This window comes from Phascolarctos cinereus, unplaced genomic scaffold (genome assembly GCF_003287225.1).
Source record: "Phascolarctos cinereus isolate Bilbo 61053 unplaced genomic scaffold, phaCin_HiC Scaffold_4;HRSCAF=312, whole genome shotgun sequence".
Lineage (NCBI taxonomy): Eukaryota > Metazoa > Chordata > Mammalia > Diprotodontia > Phascolarctidae > Phascolarctos > Phascolarctos cinereus.
In genome coordinates this window covers 139713649-139731515 of record NW_027555847.1, presented here as the reverse complement: position 1 = coordinate 139731515, position 17867 = coordinate 139713649, and the positions used below count along the sequence as shown (strand labels likewise).

At 41.6% G+C, this 17867-nt stretch overlaps 1 protein-coding gene across 1 annotated transcript in view; it reads left to right on the top strand.

Annotated features, from left to right (window-relative positions):
- CACNG3 (calcium voltage-gated channel auxiliary subunit gamma 3) overlaps positions 1 to 16472 on the top strand; it is a 126914-nt gene extending 110442 nt beyond the window's left edge. Inside the window, exons 2-4 of the mRNA XM_020995430.2 lie at positions 1246 to 1329; positions 11719 to 11859; positions 15364 to 16472. Coding sequence (XP_020851089.1) covers positions 1246 to 1329; positions 11719 to 11859; positions 15364 to 15875 — 737 coding nt within the window. The 3' untranslated portion in view covers positions 15876 to 16472. The remainder of the gene's footprint in view (positions 1 to 1245; positions 1330 to 11718; positions 11860 to 15363) is intronic.
- The last annotated feature ends 1395 nt before the right edge of the window (positions 16473 to 17867 follow it).

The window sequence follows — 17867 nt, the reverse complement described above, 5'->3', positions numbered from 1 at the left end:
AGAAGAGACCTCGGAGATCAACCCTCTTGTTCAACTCCCATTTTAAAAGAGAAAACAGTCCCAGAGAAGTGACTTGTTCAAGGTCATGAATTTAATCATCAGAAAGCACAGGAAAAATCCAGGTCTCTTGATCACCCTTTCCCAACCTAACCATGCCCTTTCCCCTCCATCATGCTTACTGTTCAAATCCTCAGACACACAGGTTTACATGCTACCTTTAAGCTATTTCAGTGCTGAGGCATGTCATCAGCAAATTCCTGGATGTCCAGGCATGGGACAGCAGTCCCCAGAACCATAACCTTTCAAGCATGTCACCAGTTGCCATTGGCCATTCTGGTCTGCCCTCATCTGCCTCTTAGTTTTCTGCAATTTTTGATGCTCCAGACCTGACTCCCTCAGTTGAGGCAGGTGAGTAACCCCTGTCCTAGGCCTGCCGAACTCTGAGATAGAGTAGGGAGGAAGACACTTATACCTCCTCACCTGACTCCATCCCCCTTCACTGGTCTCCCAGAGGCAACCAAATGTACAACAGAGGAAAAGGTAGAGATGAGAATCCAGCAAATGCAGTGTTTCACACACTATTTTTTCCCCACAAAATATATTTGGTCACGAAACATATTAATGGAACCCTAAAATACGGATCCAGGATCCCTGAGGGTATGGAATATCTCTGGAATAAGGGAGGAAAGTGGTGTCAAGGAAATTTGGAATGAAAAGTTTTCATTCTAGCATGTAAAACAAGCCCTTGTTAATAGATATGCAGTTTCCCATTTGATATTTTCAAAGGAAAAATATCACCATCATTAATACTTCCTCATGGAATCTCCACTCATGTTACAGAAAAGAAAAAGGTTGTAGGAGTTATAGTATGGGAAACTGGTTTAGCAGCCAGAAAACACTGGGCTTGGCTTAGGAGACCTGGGTTCAAATTTCAATTGTAACTAGCTGTGTGACCTCAGGCAACTCAGTTCCATTTTCTAAGCCTCAATTTCTTCATCTTTAAAATGAGAATAATAATACTTGGTTGTTGTGTCTAGTTTATATGAAGTACTTATACTACCTGCCTTACAAGGTTGTTGTGAAGAAGACCCTTTGCCACTGCCAGCAGCTAACATAATTGTGACCTTTTGATTATAGACGTTTGTTTCCAGGGAAGGAGGCTGGTTTTTTCTCTCTCCACGTCACCAAGGACAGCACTCCAAAGCCAAGTCCTCTGGGGACTTCAAGTTGAATTTGTTTCCACAGGTGCTTTCCGAGGGGTATGTAAGAAAATTGACCATTTCCCTGAAGATGCAGACTATGAACAGGACACAGCTGAATATCTGCTGAGTAAGTCTCTCCACTCTCCTGTTTTTCCTGGGGATGGGGTAAGGGATGACGATCTGTTTCTGGGTACATGACTCTAAGGGTACTACTAGAGTCCCCATTCCATAGTTTGGGTGGTTGGAACAGAAATGGTTTGTTGTAGTAGAAAGAGGGCTGGATTTGTGGTGGGAGGACCCCAAGTTCAAATCATGGCTCCTCCATTTACTTCCTGTGTGACCTCTCTGGACTTCAGTTTCCTCATTTGTAAAATGAGGGCCCAAATGGCCTCTAAAACACCTTCCAGCTTTAAATCTATGATCCTATGACCTAGACGGAGAAGCTAAAAGTTACCTTAAATCATCAAGAATTAGAGCTGAGGGACCGTTTAAACATAGAACACAGAATATTAGAGCTGGACGGACCCTTCAGACATCAAATATACAATGTTAGATCTGGAAGTGACCTTACAATATAGAATGTTAGAAGTGAAAGCAACCTCTTAGATCATCTAGCCATTTTTCAGGTAAGAAAACTGAGGCTGGAAGAAATTATTTCCCCCAAGATCACACCATGAGTCAATGACAGAGCCAATTCTCTGGGTCTCCAGACTCCGGGTTCAATAGTCTGTATCAATAATCTATATCACTCTATATCATAATCCATATTATGCTATAAAACTTTATCTTTATGGTAGTTTTGCCTAAGAGTAAACTGGCTTACACAGCCTTCCTGCTCATTAGATATGGAACTGAGAGATAACAGTTGTTGGCAGGGGGAAACATGTCATGGCTGTGGCCTTTCCTGTTTTCTGACAATAAATGTGGTTCCCTTACAGGAAATCAGGATAAAATAGGTCTGGAAAGAGCTCTGTACTTGGAGTCAAGAGATCTAGGTTCTAATTCCAACACCAACATGATTCCCTATTTAACCTTGGACAAGTCATACCCTTTTTCTGGGCCTCAGATGCTTCTAAAATTTAAAGGGATCCAAGATCCCTTTCACATCTAACATTCTATGTTCAGGGCCCTTCTCACCTCTAACACCACGTTCTATGACTAGAGAGGTGTTATAGCCTGTCTTGACCTTGTATTCAGTGTTGTTCAGTTCACATAGTCTGCAACTTCTTCTTCACATACAGCTGGTCTCAGATCATTACACAGCTCAGGGACTTCCCCCAGCTCTCTCCAGTAAGCAACTTGACTCTCACAGGCCATTAGGTGCCAGTGGGCCCGCTGAACTATCGCTTCTGATTCTCTAAGTCCATTTCTTTACATCACTTCTCTTGATTTCAGAGAGCAAAATCAAGACAGGTAATTGTTTCTTGACTTTATCAGTTACTGTTAGATTTCCTCAAAAAGTGTTCCTTTCATTTTTAATCACCAGAATTAGATGATCACAGGAGTGGTAAATAGGTGTGTGATTTTTTTTAATAGTCTAATAAGGACTCAAACCTGAGTAATTTAAATTGAAGACAGCAGTTATAGCAAAAGAGTAGATCGTGGAATTAATTACCCTTCACCCTCATTTTCAAAGCAGGAACCATAGCAAGTCCAATTAAAGTAGCCTGAGAAAACATCTGGTCCCCTTGTTCTTGTTAACAGCTCTGAGTGTTTTAACAACAAGCCTTAGGTGAGTTAACAGTGTGACATGGTGGCCAAGAAAGCTCATGTGACCTTAGAAGCTACAGCAGGTAATGCAATGCAATTTAATATGGGAATTGGAGACAGAGGAACCAGGTTCAAATCTGAGCTCTACCATTTACTACCTTGTGTGACCTTTGGCAAGAAATTTCACCTCCCTAGACCTCAGTTTCCTTATCTGCAAAATGAGGGGGTTGTATGAGAAAGCCTCCAAGATCTTTTCTAGCTCCAAATATAAGATCCTTTAATTTAATAAAGGTATAGTTCATAGAATGAAGGAGGTTCGAGTTTCTCTGCGATTCCTTACCATTCTGATAGTCTGTGAATCTAGAATATGCTAGGTATGTGGCAGCAAGGGCATTGGATTGAGAATCATGTGATCTGGATTCAACAATTTTATTATAAAAGCCCCAAACATTTATATAGTAAGGTGTGATTTTTAATCTACCTACATCACCTCATTTGGGCCCCTAGGCTCAGCCTAGCATTTTCCCCATTTTATAAAACTGAAGAAAATTGAGGTCGGGAGAAGGCAAATGATTTGCCCATGGTTGTACAACCAATCAATGACAGAGTTAGGATAAGAACCTATATATAGTTTATAAATTTAGGGCTGAAAGGGAACTGAGAGATTAACTAGCTTAGGATTCTTTCTTCTCCTATACTGCCTTCTTCCAGTCATTTTAACTAATGAGGTTTCTCCCATCAGGAAGAAAAGAAAAACACAGGCTGGAGAAGCTAGTAAGTAATACCTAGAATGCCCGACAACTTATTGGAATGCAGACAGGAAGCAGGGTCAGAATACCCAGAATTGACCTTCCTCCCAACTCTGCAGCCCCAAGTCCCAAGTCTGGACGTGAGCCATGTTCACGTGCAGGCCCAGATCAACACTGATTGGAGTTGTGTGCTGTCCTATTTTTATTCATTTGTCTTGAGAGATGACATGCTACCAAAGTACACTCTGCATTTCTTTTTAAATTAGAGTTAATTATAATTAATATTTTAATAAAAGCATAGAATTTTCAGAGCTATGAGAGACTTCAGGCTCTAAGATAAGAGCATTAGAGCTGAAAGGGACCTTAGGACATGGAATATATAACCTTAAGTGTTTAAAGGAACCTGAGAGATCATTTAGGAGACCATGAACAAGCTAGAGTGTTTCCAGGTAAGGACATCCAAGGCATAGAAACTATGCTATAAAAAGATCAGTTAAAGAAAGTAGGAATATTTACTCTGAAGAAGAGTTAAGGCTGATAATCATCTAGTTATTTGAAGGGGGGGGCAGAGCCAAGATGGCGGAGTGAAAGCAGTGACTTGCTTGAGCTCTCCCCCAAACCCTCCAAATACTCACAAAAAATGACTCTGAACAAATTCTGAAGCAGCAGAACCCACAAAAACACAGAATGAAACAAATTTCCAGCCCAAGACAACCTGGATGATTGATCAGAAAGGTGTATCGTGCCGGGCTGGGAGTGTAGCGCAGTGCAGCGTGGGCGCGCAGGCGGCAGCAAACCTGGAGCAGGCCTCAGAGGACTGAATCTCGGGCAGCTGTGGAGATTTCCAGACTCCTCAATCCACCAATGCGAAAGACAATTTTGAAGGTCAGTGGGAAAAGTCTGTTTCTGTCGGTGGTCAGAGAGGAAGGCGGGGTTTCATCTCCATTCCCTAAGAGCTTGGCCCTGGGGCGGGCAGCTGCCTCCCGAGCTTCTGGCCCACAGACTGAGGGAGAATCCAGTGGCTGATCAGAGAGGGACTGCAGGGATCTCTTTGCCAGTGCTGAGGCAGGAATCTCTTGCTCTGCCCATGTGTGGATCTGAGTCACAGTTCTGGGCAGCAGTGCTGGGGTGAGGAGGAGCGCTGGCGTGGTGGAGCTTGTAGTGGCTGTGAAGAGAACCCCTCCTCACAGTTATGGAACACAAAGGAATACTTGTAGTCACAGGCCAGGAAAGGAGTAAACACCTCGCCCCTTATCATACCACCCTGGAAGAACTGAAAATTTACAGGTCCCTACAAGTATCTCTGAAAACAGCTACACAAACCCCTGAAGCTTAGGACAGTACACTCTCCACATTGGAAGCAGACTTTTACCTTAACAAAGAGTTTAAAACTCAAGTAATTGGCCGGGATCATGAGCAGCAGTGCAAAAAGAGTCAGACTGTATTATCTTCTTTTGGTGACAAAGAAGATCAAAATATACAACCGGAAGAAGACAACAAAGTCAAAGATCCTACATCCAAAGCCTTCAAGAAAAATATGAATCAGTCCCAGGCCTTGGAAGAACTCAAAAGGGATTTTGAGAAGCAAGTAAGGGAAGTAGAGGAAAACTGGAAAGAGAAATGAGAGTGATGCAAGAAAATCATGAAAAACAAGTCAACAGCTTGCTAAAGGAGACCCAAAAAAATGCTGAAGAAAGTAACACCTTAAAAAACAGCCTAACCCAAATGGCAAAAGAGGTCCAAAAAGCCAGTGAGGAGAAAAATGCCCTAAAAAGCAAAATTGGCCAAATGGAAAAGGAAGTCCAAAAGATTACTGAAGAAAATACCTCCTTAAAAATTAGAATAGAGCAATTGGAAGACAGTGACTTTATGAGAAATCAAGACACTGTAAAACAAATCCAAAAGAATGAAAAATTAGAAAACAATGTGAAATATCTCATTGGCAAAATAACTGACCTGGAAAATAGATCCAGGAGAGAGAATTTAAAAATTATTGGACTATCTGAAAGCCATGATCAAAAAAAAAGCCTAGATATCATCTTTCAAGAAATTATCAAGGAAAACTGCCCTGATATAGTAGAACCAGAGGGCAAAATAGAAATTGAAAGAATCCACAGATCTCCTCCTGAAAGAGATCCCCAAAGGAAACTCCTAGGAATACTGTAGCCAAATTCCAGAGTTCCCAGGTCAAGGAGAAAATATTACAAGCTGCCAGAAGGAAACAATTCAAGTACTGTGGAAACACAATCAGGATAACACAAGATTTAGCAGCTTCTACATTAAAGGACTGCAGGGCATGGAATATAATATTCTGGAGGGCAAAGGAGACATAGGATTACAACCAAGAATCACCTACCCAGCAAAACTGAGTATAATCCTTCAGGGGAAAAAATGGTCATTCAGTGAAATAGAGGACTTTCAAGCATTCCTGATGAAAAGACCAGAGCTAAACAGAAAATTTGACTTTCAAATACAGGACTCAAGTGGAACATGAAGAGGTAAACAGGAAAGAGAAATCATAAGAGACTTATTGATTGAACTGTTTACATTCCTGCATGGAAAGATGATATTTGTAACTCATGAGAACTTTGTCAGTATTAGGGTAGTTGAAGGAAAAAAATTGTATGTATGTATATATATAGATATAGATAGATAGATAGAGGGCACAGGGTGAGTTGAAGATTAAGGGGTCATATCTGGAGAATAAAATTAAGGGATGAGAGAGGATGATACTCGGAGAAGAAAGGGAGAGGTAGAATGGGGTAAATTATCTCACAAAAAAAAAACAGAAAAGAAAAGTCTCTCACAGTGGAGGGGAAACAGGGGAAGGTGAGAGGGAATGAGGGAATCTTATTCTCATAGGATTTGGCTTAAGGAGGGAATAACATACACATTCAATTGGGTATGGAAATCTGTCTTACCCTACAGGAAAATAGGGGGAGAAGGGGACAAGAGAGCAGGGGGGTGATAGAGAGGAGGGCAGATTGGGAAAGAGGGTAATCAGAACAAATACTTCTGGGGAGGGACAGGGTCAAAAGAAAGAATAGAATAAATGGGAGGGCAGGATAGGATTAAGGGAAATAGAGTTAGTTTTTCACAACATGTCTACTAAGGAAGTGTTTTGCATAACTGCACATGTACAACCTATATTGAGTTGCTTGCCTTTTCAATGAGGGTGGGTGGGGAGGGAGGAATGGAGAAAATTTGGAAATCAAAGTTTTAAAAACACATGTTTTAAAAAAAATGTTTTCACATGCAACTGGGAAATAAGAAATACAGGAAATGGGGTACAGAAGTCTATCCTGCTCTACAGGAAAATAGAAGGGGAAGGGGATAAGAGAAGGGAGGGGGGAGAGATAGAAGAGAAGGCAGACCAGGGGAAGGGGTATTCAGAATGCATGCCATCTTGGGGTGAGGGGAGGGGTGAGAAATTTGGAACTCAAAAACTTGTGGAAGTGAATATTGAAAACTAAAAATAAATAAATTTAAAAGCTTAAATAAATAAATTAATATAATATAATATAATATAGTTTTTGAAGTGCTATCATGTGTTAGAGATATTCAGCTCACCCTGCTGGGCCCCAGAGGACATGGCTAGGAGCAGTAAGTAGAAGTTGAAGGGAGTCAATTTGGGGGTTTACATGGGGAAAAACTTCCTTCCAATTCAAGCTGTTGAACAGTGGTTTCTTCATCTTTAGACGTCTCTTCAATCAGAAACTGAATGACCACTTGTGGAGGATGGTATGGAAGGGATCTATTCAGGTAGAGTTTTGTCCAGCTAGACAGTTCTTAACCTCTTCTACATCTTCGGACAATCTGGTGAAGTCTATGTTCCCCTTCTGAGAATAATGTCCATTGCCTATATTTGTAATTAAAGGAAATGCTAAATTTCAGTTGGAAGATAATGAAAATAAACGTGCAATTTTTCCCCATTTAAATTCCTAGACCTCATGAAAGTTGTAGGCCCCAGGTGAAGAAACCCTGGTCTAGGTGACCTCTAGTTTTCATCCTCCTTCCATTCCACTATATTTCCTACTTCTAGATCACATGATCTAGTCCTAGCCTGTCAATCTACAAATGAGGAAACTGAGGTACAGAGATATTCAGTGAATTGCCAAATGTTAAGAAATAATTTAGTGGCAAAACAAGGGTTATATCCCATTGCCTCCTCAATTTTGCTGGGTAGGTTTTTGAGAATCACTCCTAGACACAGCCAGAGGGCCCCTAGGATATTGAGCTATCAGTACTGCACAGTTAATGATGCACATACTAAATGTTTGTGACCACATCAGGACCCATGCAAGATATTGTTACTAAAGGGACCCAAAAGTAGTTAGAGGGCATGAGCCCACTGTCCCCAGAAATCCCTGGATGGTGAGAGCCATAGAGCTAATGAAAGGAAGAGGAGATGAATCCATACCCACAGGGCTGTGCTGAATCGATCATTCTGGAGCCAACTGAGATTTTTCATCCTACTGGCTAAGCACCAAACAGTCAATCCAATTCAGTTCCTGAAACAGTCTAAATAACCAGATGTGAGCTGTCTGAGAGACCAAATTGGATCAAACATTTTGGGAATCAATCATTTCTTTGGCACTCAGCCAAGACATCCAAAAAAGATCCCCCTAATCAACAGGAAAATGGCTAATTCAAAACTCTAGGAGACCTTCCCTGATTAATCCTATCCCATTTCCATCACTCCTTCACTCCATGTCTCCTCGGTGTTTGCATAGTCATTGGGCGGGGAAGAGGGAAAGGGAGAAGGAAAGAGATGCATATGCCAAAGTGGAATGCAAGTTTCTTGAGTGAAGGACATCTCCATCTCTCTCTTCAAAAAACAAACAAACAACCTATTCCATTGTGCCTAGCACAGAGCTTAACATTCATGGAATCACCAACTCAGAAAAGATCTCAGAGATCATCTTGCCTAACCCATACCTGAGAATGAATATCCCTCTGCAACATCTCCAACAAGTCATCATCCAATTTCCACTTAAAGTCGTTCCTGGGGAAGAGCTCACTATCTAACCAATCAGTACACTTAATTGTTGGGCAGCTCTGAGGGTCAGAAAGTCCTATTTTTAAATTATGAACCAAATATTTAGCTTCTCTTTAGCTCAATGTAGTTTCATTGTTAGTAAAGATAGATAGATAGATAGATAGATAGATAGATAGATAGATAGATAGACAGACAGATAGATAGATAGACAGACAGAGAGATAAAAAATTTAAAGGTGGGAGGGCATAGGTTATGGGGGCAAAATTTAGTCTAAAGACAGAAGAGTCAACTAGATAGCTTTTCCAGGGCCCCTCCAATGAAGAAATGCTTCGGTTCCTTCTGGACAGCACAGGTTGGCTAGCACGAATCTCTGAGGTAAAATGGAAATATTTCTACAGATTTTCCCAAAGAGATTTATTTGTTCAAATAAAGCCAGTCTTCCCATAAAGGCATTAGAAACACAAGTGAAGGCCCAAAGGAGTAGGAGCCTGGAAATTTGGTGCTAAAAGGAGAGAGGAAGATCAAGAAACCAGAGAATTTTTTTTCCTTTTTTGTCCTCAAAGACAAAACCACATCAATAACTAGAGTCAATTTGTACAAAGTCAGAAATTTGATAGAGCAGATTCCTATTCAGGCAGGGATTGGACTGATTGACCTCTGAGGTCCCTTCCAAATCTGAGCTTCTACAGAATGATGGATGTTCTTTGCCTCCAATAGACTTTTACCTGGAATATACAGACAGGTCATATACAGGTATTACTGGGGCAGCTAGGTGGTGCGGTAGATAGAATATGGCCTGGAGTCAAGAAAAATCTAAGTTAAATCCAACCTCAGACACTTACCAGCTGCATGACCTTGGGCAAGTCATTTAACCTCTATTTGCTTCACTTTCCTCAATTGTAAAATGGGGGAAGGAAGGGCAGGAGTTAATAATATCATCTGCCTCCCGACATTGTTATGAGAATCAAATGAGATGATAATTGGAAAGCATTTACTTAGCACAATATTTGGCAGTAGCAAGCATTATATGAATGTCTGCTGTCATCACCATCACTTTTGTTATTAATATTATTATTATCATTAGGATCAATGGGTAAAAGTTACAGGGTGGCAGACTTTAGCTTGTCTTAAGAGAGAATTTCCTAACAATTGTTAGGTAATTGCTGCCCCTAAGTCAGATAGGCTGCTTTGGGAGGTAATATTGTTTATTTCTGGGGGTCTTCAAGCAGAGAGGCTTGAGAACCACTTGTCAGAGATATTTTATAGGCTATTCATGTAGGGATTGGATTAGATGACCTCTGAGATAACCCCATTGTCCAGTCACTTTCTACCCTCTCTCTCACATTTATTCCCACTTCTCCCTGGAACCCACCCAGCCTTTCTTCTTCCAGCTCACTTCATCAACACCACAAAGGCCATAGTACAATTTCAGCCCTTTCAGAATTATAGCATTGTGCCTATCCCTCTTGTATGCATTTATACTCTCCTTTTATTATAATCACTTCCCTGCCTTCCCTACTGGACTCTTAGTTCCTTGAGGGCAGAGGTCACAGGTTCTCCATGTCCCCAAGGCCTACCACAAGACCTCCAGAACAGGCAATGCTGATTAAACATGTTGAATTGAACCAACAAGGCAGAGACTGGGGCACTGCAGTAGTAGGGTGCTATCATGAAAAGAGTGCAGTCCTAAGACCCAGGGCTCCCAGGGTCAATGTCTCATCTCCAACATTTGTGCTTGTGTCACCTTGGGAAAATCACTTTATTTCCCTGGCCCTCATGGCAAACCACTACAGAGTCTTTGCAAAAAAAAAAAAAACCCAAAAAAACAAAAACCACCCAAATAGGGTCATGAAGAGTTGGACACAATTGGAAAAGTTTTCTATTCTATAAAAGGGTAGTCATAATACTTGGAGTAACCCTTGAGAGGCAGGGTGTTACAGTAACCAGAGAGCTGTCCTGGGAGTCAGGAATACTGGAGCGTCTAAGTATCGCCTCTAATGTAGAAAAGGATACTAGTATTTTAAGTGGGAAATCAATGCAACCATTCCTTATAAGTCACCAATGCCACCATTATACAGCTTGGACTGGACCCATCCAGGACCATCATATCCTGTAAGAGGCAAGTGATGCAGCAGAGCAATGCACTTAAGAGTTAGGAAGACCCAAGTTTGGATCTTTGCTCAGACACTGACTTTGTGACCATGGGCAAGTCACTTAATCTCTGTGCCTCAATTTCCTCATCTGTAAAGTGGGGGTAGTGTACAATCCAGTGAGAATGTATGAGGAGTATTTTGCAAAATTAGAAGCACTATATACATGCTAGTTATTATTTGTTAGCTGGAAAACTGCAAGCCAGTCACTTAACCTCTCAACACCCTAGACCAGGATTCTTTCCCTCCTCATCTCTGTCTCCCAGCTTCCTTCAAGTCCCAGCTAAAATCCCACCTTCTGCAAGAAGGCTTCCCTGATTTCCCTTAATATGAGTGTCTTCCCTCTGTCAATAATCTCCAATTCATCCTGTATAGAACTTGTCTCTACGTAGATGTTTGCATATTGTTTCCTCCATTAGAGCAGGAGATCTTCAAGGGCAGGGATGGTTTTTGTCATTCTTAGCATCCCCAATGCTTGGAATAGGTGCTTAGTAAATGCTTGCTGACTTGACTAAGTTTACTGAAAAGGTGCCAATGTGCTTAACAGAGGTAAGTCTCCCACAGAGAACTCCCTATCCAAATGAAATCAAAAGTCGGAGACAAAAATAAAAGAAAATATATAAAAGAAAATACTTGAATTCCCTACTTCACAAGGTTATTACCAGGAAGGTGATTTTTCAATTTTAAATCACCATAGAAATGTGAATGATTTAATATCTTATCTCATGGTCTTTTTCTTCCTCAGAACCTAGCTCATAGCTCTGTATATGGTAGGTGTTTCATAAATGGTCTTCATTTTAAGTAAATTGAAGTTTCCAGAGAGAGGTCGTGTGATCTTGAGTTCTGAACTTTTCTAGTTGCTCAGTGCAAACTTCTCTGATCCTCTACTGTTTCCTCCACACACACAGGGGCTGTGAGAGCATCCAGTGTCTTTCCTATCCTCAGTGTGGGACTGCTATTCTTTGGGGGCCTTTGTGTGGCAGCAAGTGAGTTCTACAAAAGCAGGCACAATGTCATTCTCAGCGCAGGGATCTTTTTTGTATCTGCAGGTAAGTTCTAGCACTGGGAGAGCTGAGGAGCCTCCTCATTCATCAGTGGGACCTCAGACACAACCAGACAAAGCCCACTCACTAAAATGTAGCTCTGCTGGGAGGCAAGGTAATATGGTAGATGGAATCAGAAGTCCTGGGCTCAAATCCTAGCTATACTAGCCACACAGCCTTGGGAAAGTCATTTAAACTCTTCAAGCCTCAGTCTTCTCTTCTATAAAATGAAGGAATTGGTTAAGATTGTCATTGTCCTTGTCAGATTAAAGACTCCATGAATCATCCTTCTAGGATAGCATGGAGAGCCTTTTTTTCCTGAGGAGAGCCTAAGTTTCACAGGAAAAAAATACAATTGAAGGCTTCCTTTAGAAAGCAACATAATTTAGTGTTATTTTTTCCTGAAAGACACATAAAACATCCAACTCATTTGTCAGATAGAACAAATGCACCTACATGCACACATACACACACACTTTTGGCCTAAAGGTTCACTAAAGGTTAGCCAAAGAATAAGGCCCAAAAGATAAAAGGGATAGGTAAAGAGAATGGGAAGATAGGAAGTAGAGGGAAAAAAAGGAAAAGGAAAAAGACAGAGGAGTAAGAAAAAGAGTGACAAGGGGAAAGATGGAGAGAGTTAGAGATGTAGAAAGAAGACAGAAATGGAAGGAAACAAAGGAGAAGAGGCTTAGTTGTTCTTGAGGTAAATATTAGTAGGTCATCTCTTTCTGTAAACTTGGGCTGCAGACTTCTTAGGGAGTGTTATTCATTAGCTGATTAACCATGTTTGATGCACAAATCTTTAAAGAATCTGACTCAAGCAGAATAACCCCAACAACTCATCAAGAAGGAACCCATACTCTGAGCTAAAGCAGCAGTGACCAGAGCAAGATGGCACCCAGAAGATGGGCCAAAATTGTACTCCACAACATTATACAACGACATGACAACCTAATCAGCTTAATGACGCTGAGGAGCTTTAGAAAGAAGGAGTAAAGTCTGAGGGTCTTTGGGTCCCTCGCAATGGGCATATCGGGTCACTATATTCATACTGTACAAAATGAAGGAAAATGAGCTCCTATCATTATCCTGATGTGGTAGTAAGACAGCAAGGAGTCAAATGACCAGTATTCTTGACCTTGCCTTGATTTATTGTACAATGTTGTCCAAGTCATGCCCCTTCCTGGCCTCAGTTTTTTCATGAGAGGACTCAACTGCATGCTACCAAGTCACTTTCTCTTTTAAACCTCAGGTTACTGACTAGAAAAATGTAGGGGTCAGACTAGATCTCTAAGGACCCTTGCAGATCTAAGCTTCTATGGTCTATGTTCCAATGTTCCTTCCGGCTCCAACACTCTATCACTTCACACATGCCAAGGCAATCTAAGGACATATCAGTTCTCCTGAGCTGTGTTGACATTCTTACCATTTCCACCTATTAAATCTTCCAGGGAGATACCCATGCATAAGCTGCTGAAGGACTGTCAGTCCAAAATCCAAACCTTTCATCTTTAGACTAAAGAGACACATGGGGAACATTTATCAGTATGAAAAATAGTACACTTTCTTCGTACTTTGGGATCATTATAGCTTCTTCTGCATTCGTCAAAGGCCTGGACTCCAGACTTGAAGCATTTTCCCCAGCATGCCTCCTTTTGGGAAAGTCTCCCATTGCCACATGACTACAGGGTACCCTAAGACTCACATAATACCAGAGCTAGAAAGGGCCAGAGAACATAAGACTGTCAATCCTGGAAGAGCTTTTAGCAGTTACCTAACTCAAACACTTCTCTTTACTAATGAGGAATCTGGGAAACAGAAAGAAGCCACTTGTGAAAGGTCATACAAGCAATGGGTGGCAAAGGCAACAAAGAACAGTGGGAAGGACAGTGGTTTTAGAGTCAGATGACATGGATTCAAATCATCACTCTGTCACTTAATACTTGTGTCTCCATAGGCAAGTCACTCAGTTTTCTCATATACAAAATGAAAACACTGGAAGAGATTACCTCAATGGTCCTCTGTTCCTCCCACTCGAAACTGATAACACTGTAGCACCAAATGCAGTCATCTTTCCAATCTGTAGGCAATCTGACTTAGGGACACTCAGCTTATGAACAACTGATAAAAAGTACAGGGATCAGATGGGGTCCAAGTCTGGAGCCCCTGCTAGCCAATGGGCAGCTGTGCTTTGTTTCTCATTTCACAATACCTGGGGAACATTCTTACCAAGAAAGGGATTTTCTCATAGGTAGATTGAAGAGAGTTTCTGTGTGTGTCTGTGTCTGTCTCTGTCTCTCTCTGTCACACACACACACACACACACACACACACACACACACACACACACCTGCTTGCCTCCAATGTCACTAAAGGACTTGAGGGGTACACTTATTGTCCCCAGTTAGGACACTGACTACACTGTCCCTAACCAAGTGTGACACCAGGTTCAAAACAAATAGACTTCAGTGGTTTTATGGGTTAAGTAGATCTCCCTGGGCTGGCCAGAATGCTCAGTTAATAGGTATAATGTCAATTCTGTATGGAAATGCCTTCCAAGTTCCACAGAGTCATTATACATGAACATTTTGGAACACAGCTTGGTATGGTAAAAAGCGCATTGGACTCTGAATCAGGAGGACCTGGCCTTGAAGCTCAGGTTTGGCCACTTAAGTGCTGTGACTAAACCTGTCACTTCTCTGTGGATCTCTCTTTCTACACCTACAAAATACAGGTCTAGATGTAGATCTAGATAGTTTAGATGATCTCCAAGGTACGATATTCCAGCTCTCATGTTCTATGTCAACATTAACCAAACTAATTTAGCCATAGAACAGTTGGTACCTGAAAATATACTTGCCCCTCCCCCCCCCAAAAAAAACCCCTCCACATTAATATTGGCACAGGGAATTTGGGATCTAAGACACCACCAAGAAAAGAGGGTGGTTAGGAAATTTGGAAGCCAAATAAAGAAAACTAAACTTATTTTCATGCCTAAAAATTACCTCATATAGTAAGTGTTTTGATAGATGCATAATTTTATATTTAATATTTTCAATGGAGAAATATTGTTAGCATCAACATTTTCTCACGTTACAGGGAGAAGTTTGGGAAATGCTGCTCTAAGTTCATAATACTCTATGGTCTCTATTCTTCAGGTCCTATTAGCCCAGTAGAGTGTAAGTTCCTTGAGAGCAGGGACTTTTTCTTTGTATCCTAAGCATACAGCAGTGTCTTGCACATAACAGGTGTTTAATAAATGTTTGTTGAATTGAATTAACCTTCTCTGTTCTATCCTCTCTTTCAACTCTAACCTCTGATTCTGTTATTTGCAATGTTTCCCATGAGACAGACCTTACATGGATTTACAAAAGCATTTGTAACTTATTAGTAGCAGTTCGTAGGTCTCTGGTCGTTCTCTCAACACACTATAAATGTTTCATAGTTAAGTTTAGCAAAGGCACTTCTGTTTCCTATAAAAAGGTACATTTTTCTGTTCCTTTCTCTTAGGATTAAGTAACATCATCGGGATTATAGTTTATATCTCAGCAAATGCTGGAGACCCTGGCCAAAGTGACTCCAAAAAAAGTTACTCCTACGGCTGGTCCTTTTATTTCGGAGCCTTATCTTTCATCATCGCAGAAATCGTGGGTGTCATCGCCGTGCACATATACATTGAGAAGCACAGGCAGATCCGGGCCAAGTCACATTCTGAGCGGCTGAAGAAATCCACCTTTGCCCGCCTCCCACCCTACAGGTACAGGTTCCGGAGGCGATCCAGCTCCCGGTCCACAGAACCCTGCTCCCGAGACCTGTCCCCTATCAGCAAAGGCTTCCACACCATCCCTTCCACTGACATCTCCATGTTTACCCTGTCCCGGGACCCCTCCAAGGTCACAATGGGGACCCTCCTCAACTCTGATCGAGACCATACGTTTTTACAGCTCCACAACTCCATTCCCAAAGAGTTCAAGGAGTCACTGCACAATAACCCTGCCAACAGGCGCACCACACCTGTCTGAGTGGACCTTGGCCCTCTGCCCTCTGCCCAGTCTTTCCCATGCCCAGTGCAGCCTTTGGGGGAAGTGTACAGAGGTTTCTGTCAGATTGCATGGCATAGTCCCCGTGATGGTATTACCAGTGAAACCCTTGTTTATAAAAAATAAAACCAAATAGGCCTCAGACCTCCCCCCAGTCTTTATTCCTCTGCCCTCCTTTCTGAGACAGTTTCCCTTTCTGAGGTCCTAGCCTGAAAGCCAGCCCTACATGACCAATCAGTTTCTGGGTCTCTCAGTGCCAGATGTTTCCTCCTCTTTCTTCATTGCCTAGAAAGATCTTGGCCTTCTTTCCTCCTTCATCAGAAAGGACCTGGAGGCATTCCAAATGGATTGGGGGAGGGCTCCACCAATCATGTGAATAGGTATATATCCCTATCATCCATCCACACTGAGCCTCTACAGATCCAGTGACTCGGGAGTCCCACCCCAGGGGGGATCATTAACCTGATAGTTACATGTTACAAGAAATTGCCTAGAAATCAAGAACGTCCAAGCACTGACACGGCTAATGTCATGAGCGCTTGTGTTATTAAAAATGTTGCCTTGTTGTAACCGATTGAACTGGAGGTGTTTTGTTTCTTCCTTGCCTTTGCTGAACAAGTTGTCTTCTGGAGCTGGGGACCCAGGTATTCTGAAGTCAATCTCCTACCAATGACCTAACGAATTCTGCTTAGCCTGATTACTCTATGGCATTCTATTCAACAATAAACCTTTCCATGTGCCAAACATTTTCTCAGGTCCTGCTATGTACAGGGCCCTATCCTAGGTCCTGAAGGTAGGAAATAAAAATGAAGAGAACACAGTCTCTGCCCTGATGAGACTCACAGTCCAGTATCAATCAATCAACATCTATTAAATATTTACTATATGCAGAATACCGTAAGGAATGGGGTTGGGGAAAAGTGCCTAGTATAGTTAAAACAATATTTGTCCTCGTAGAATGCATAATCTAGTAGTAGTTGGGGATAAAACACATAAATAAATATGATACAATTTGAAGAATGAGAAGGCAAGAATATGGTGGGCAAGGCACTATTTTAGACATCAGGGAGATAATTATGAGAGCAAATTCCTACCCTCAACAGACTTAATTTCTATTGGAAATAATAAGAATAGCTAACATTCATATAGCCCTTTAAGGTTGATGAAATGTTTTCATGCTTAATTTCATCTGATCCTTGAAATAACCCTAAGAGATAAGTGTCAATAATGTATGTAGATTAAGAGACTGAGTTTTTTAAAGGTTTGGCAATTTGCCCAGCATTAGATAGCTAGTAAAGGTCTGAAGTGGATTTAAAAATCAGATCTTCTTGACCCCAAACCCAGTACTCTATCTACCCTACCTCTTCAAGCTCTAGATTTTGAATTTAGAAGATGTGGGTTTCAGTCCTGGCTCTGAAGCTACCTAGGACAAGTCATTTCCCTAATTAGGCCTTCATCTGTGAATAGGGCTAGGCATGATTAAGGTCCCTTCCACCTCTAATATTCTGTGATTTGTGAAGTAAATAGGGGGTAGTACCAAATACTTTGGGAGGGAGGGTCCAAGAAAGAAAAATAATTTTTGATGGGAGAGGTGGTGTATGGGAAGGAATTATGGAAGGCTTATTGGAGAAGGTGACATTTAATCTGGGACTCAAAGGATAAATAGAATTTAAACAGGTGGATATGGGGACAAGGAGGATATAGTAGTTCATGTATTAGCTAAGACACAGAGGTAGGAAAGCACATGAAGTGTGTGGAGGGAGGGATGTCAAGTAGTTCAGTTTGACAGGCACAGAGGATTCCTGAAAGATTAGGGTACATAGGCAGGTTGGCACCAGATTATGGAAGATGTGGAATGCTAGGCAGATGAGATTAGTGTTAATCAGTAGGCAACAGGAAGCCCTTCTCAGCAGAGCAATGAGGCTGCCTAAAGAAAAAAAAAGCCAGGAGCCTGTCCTTGGACTATCACCTATG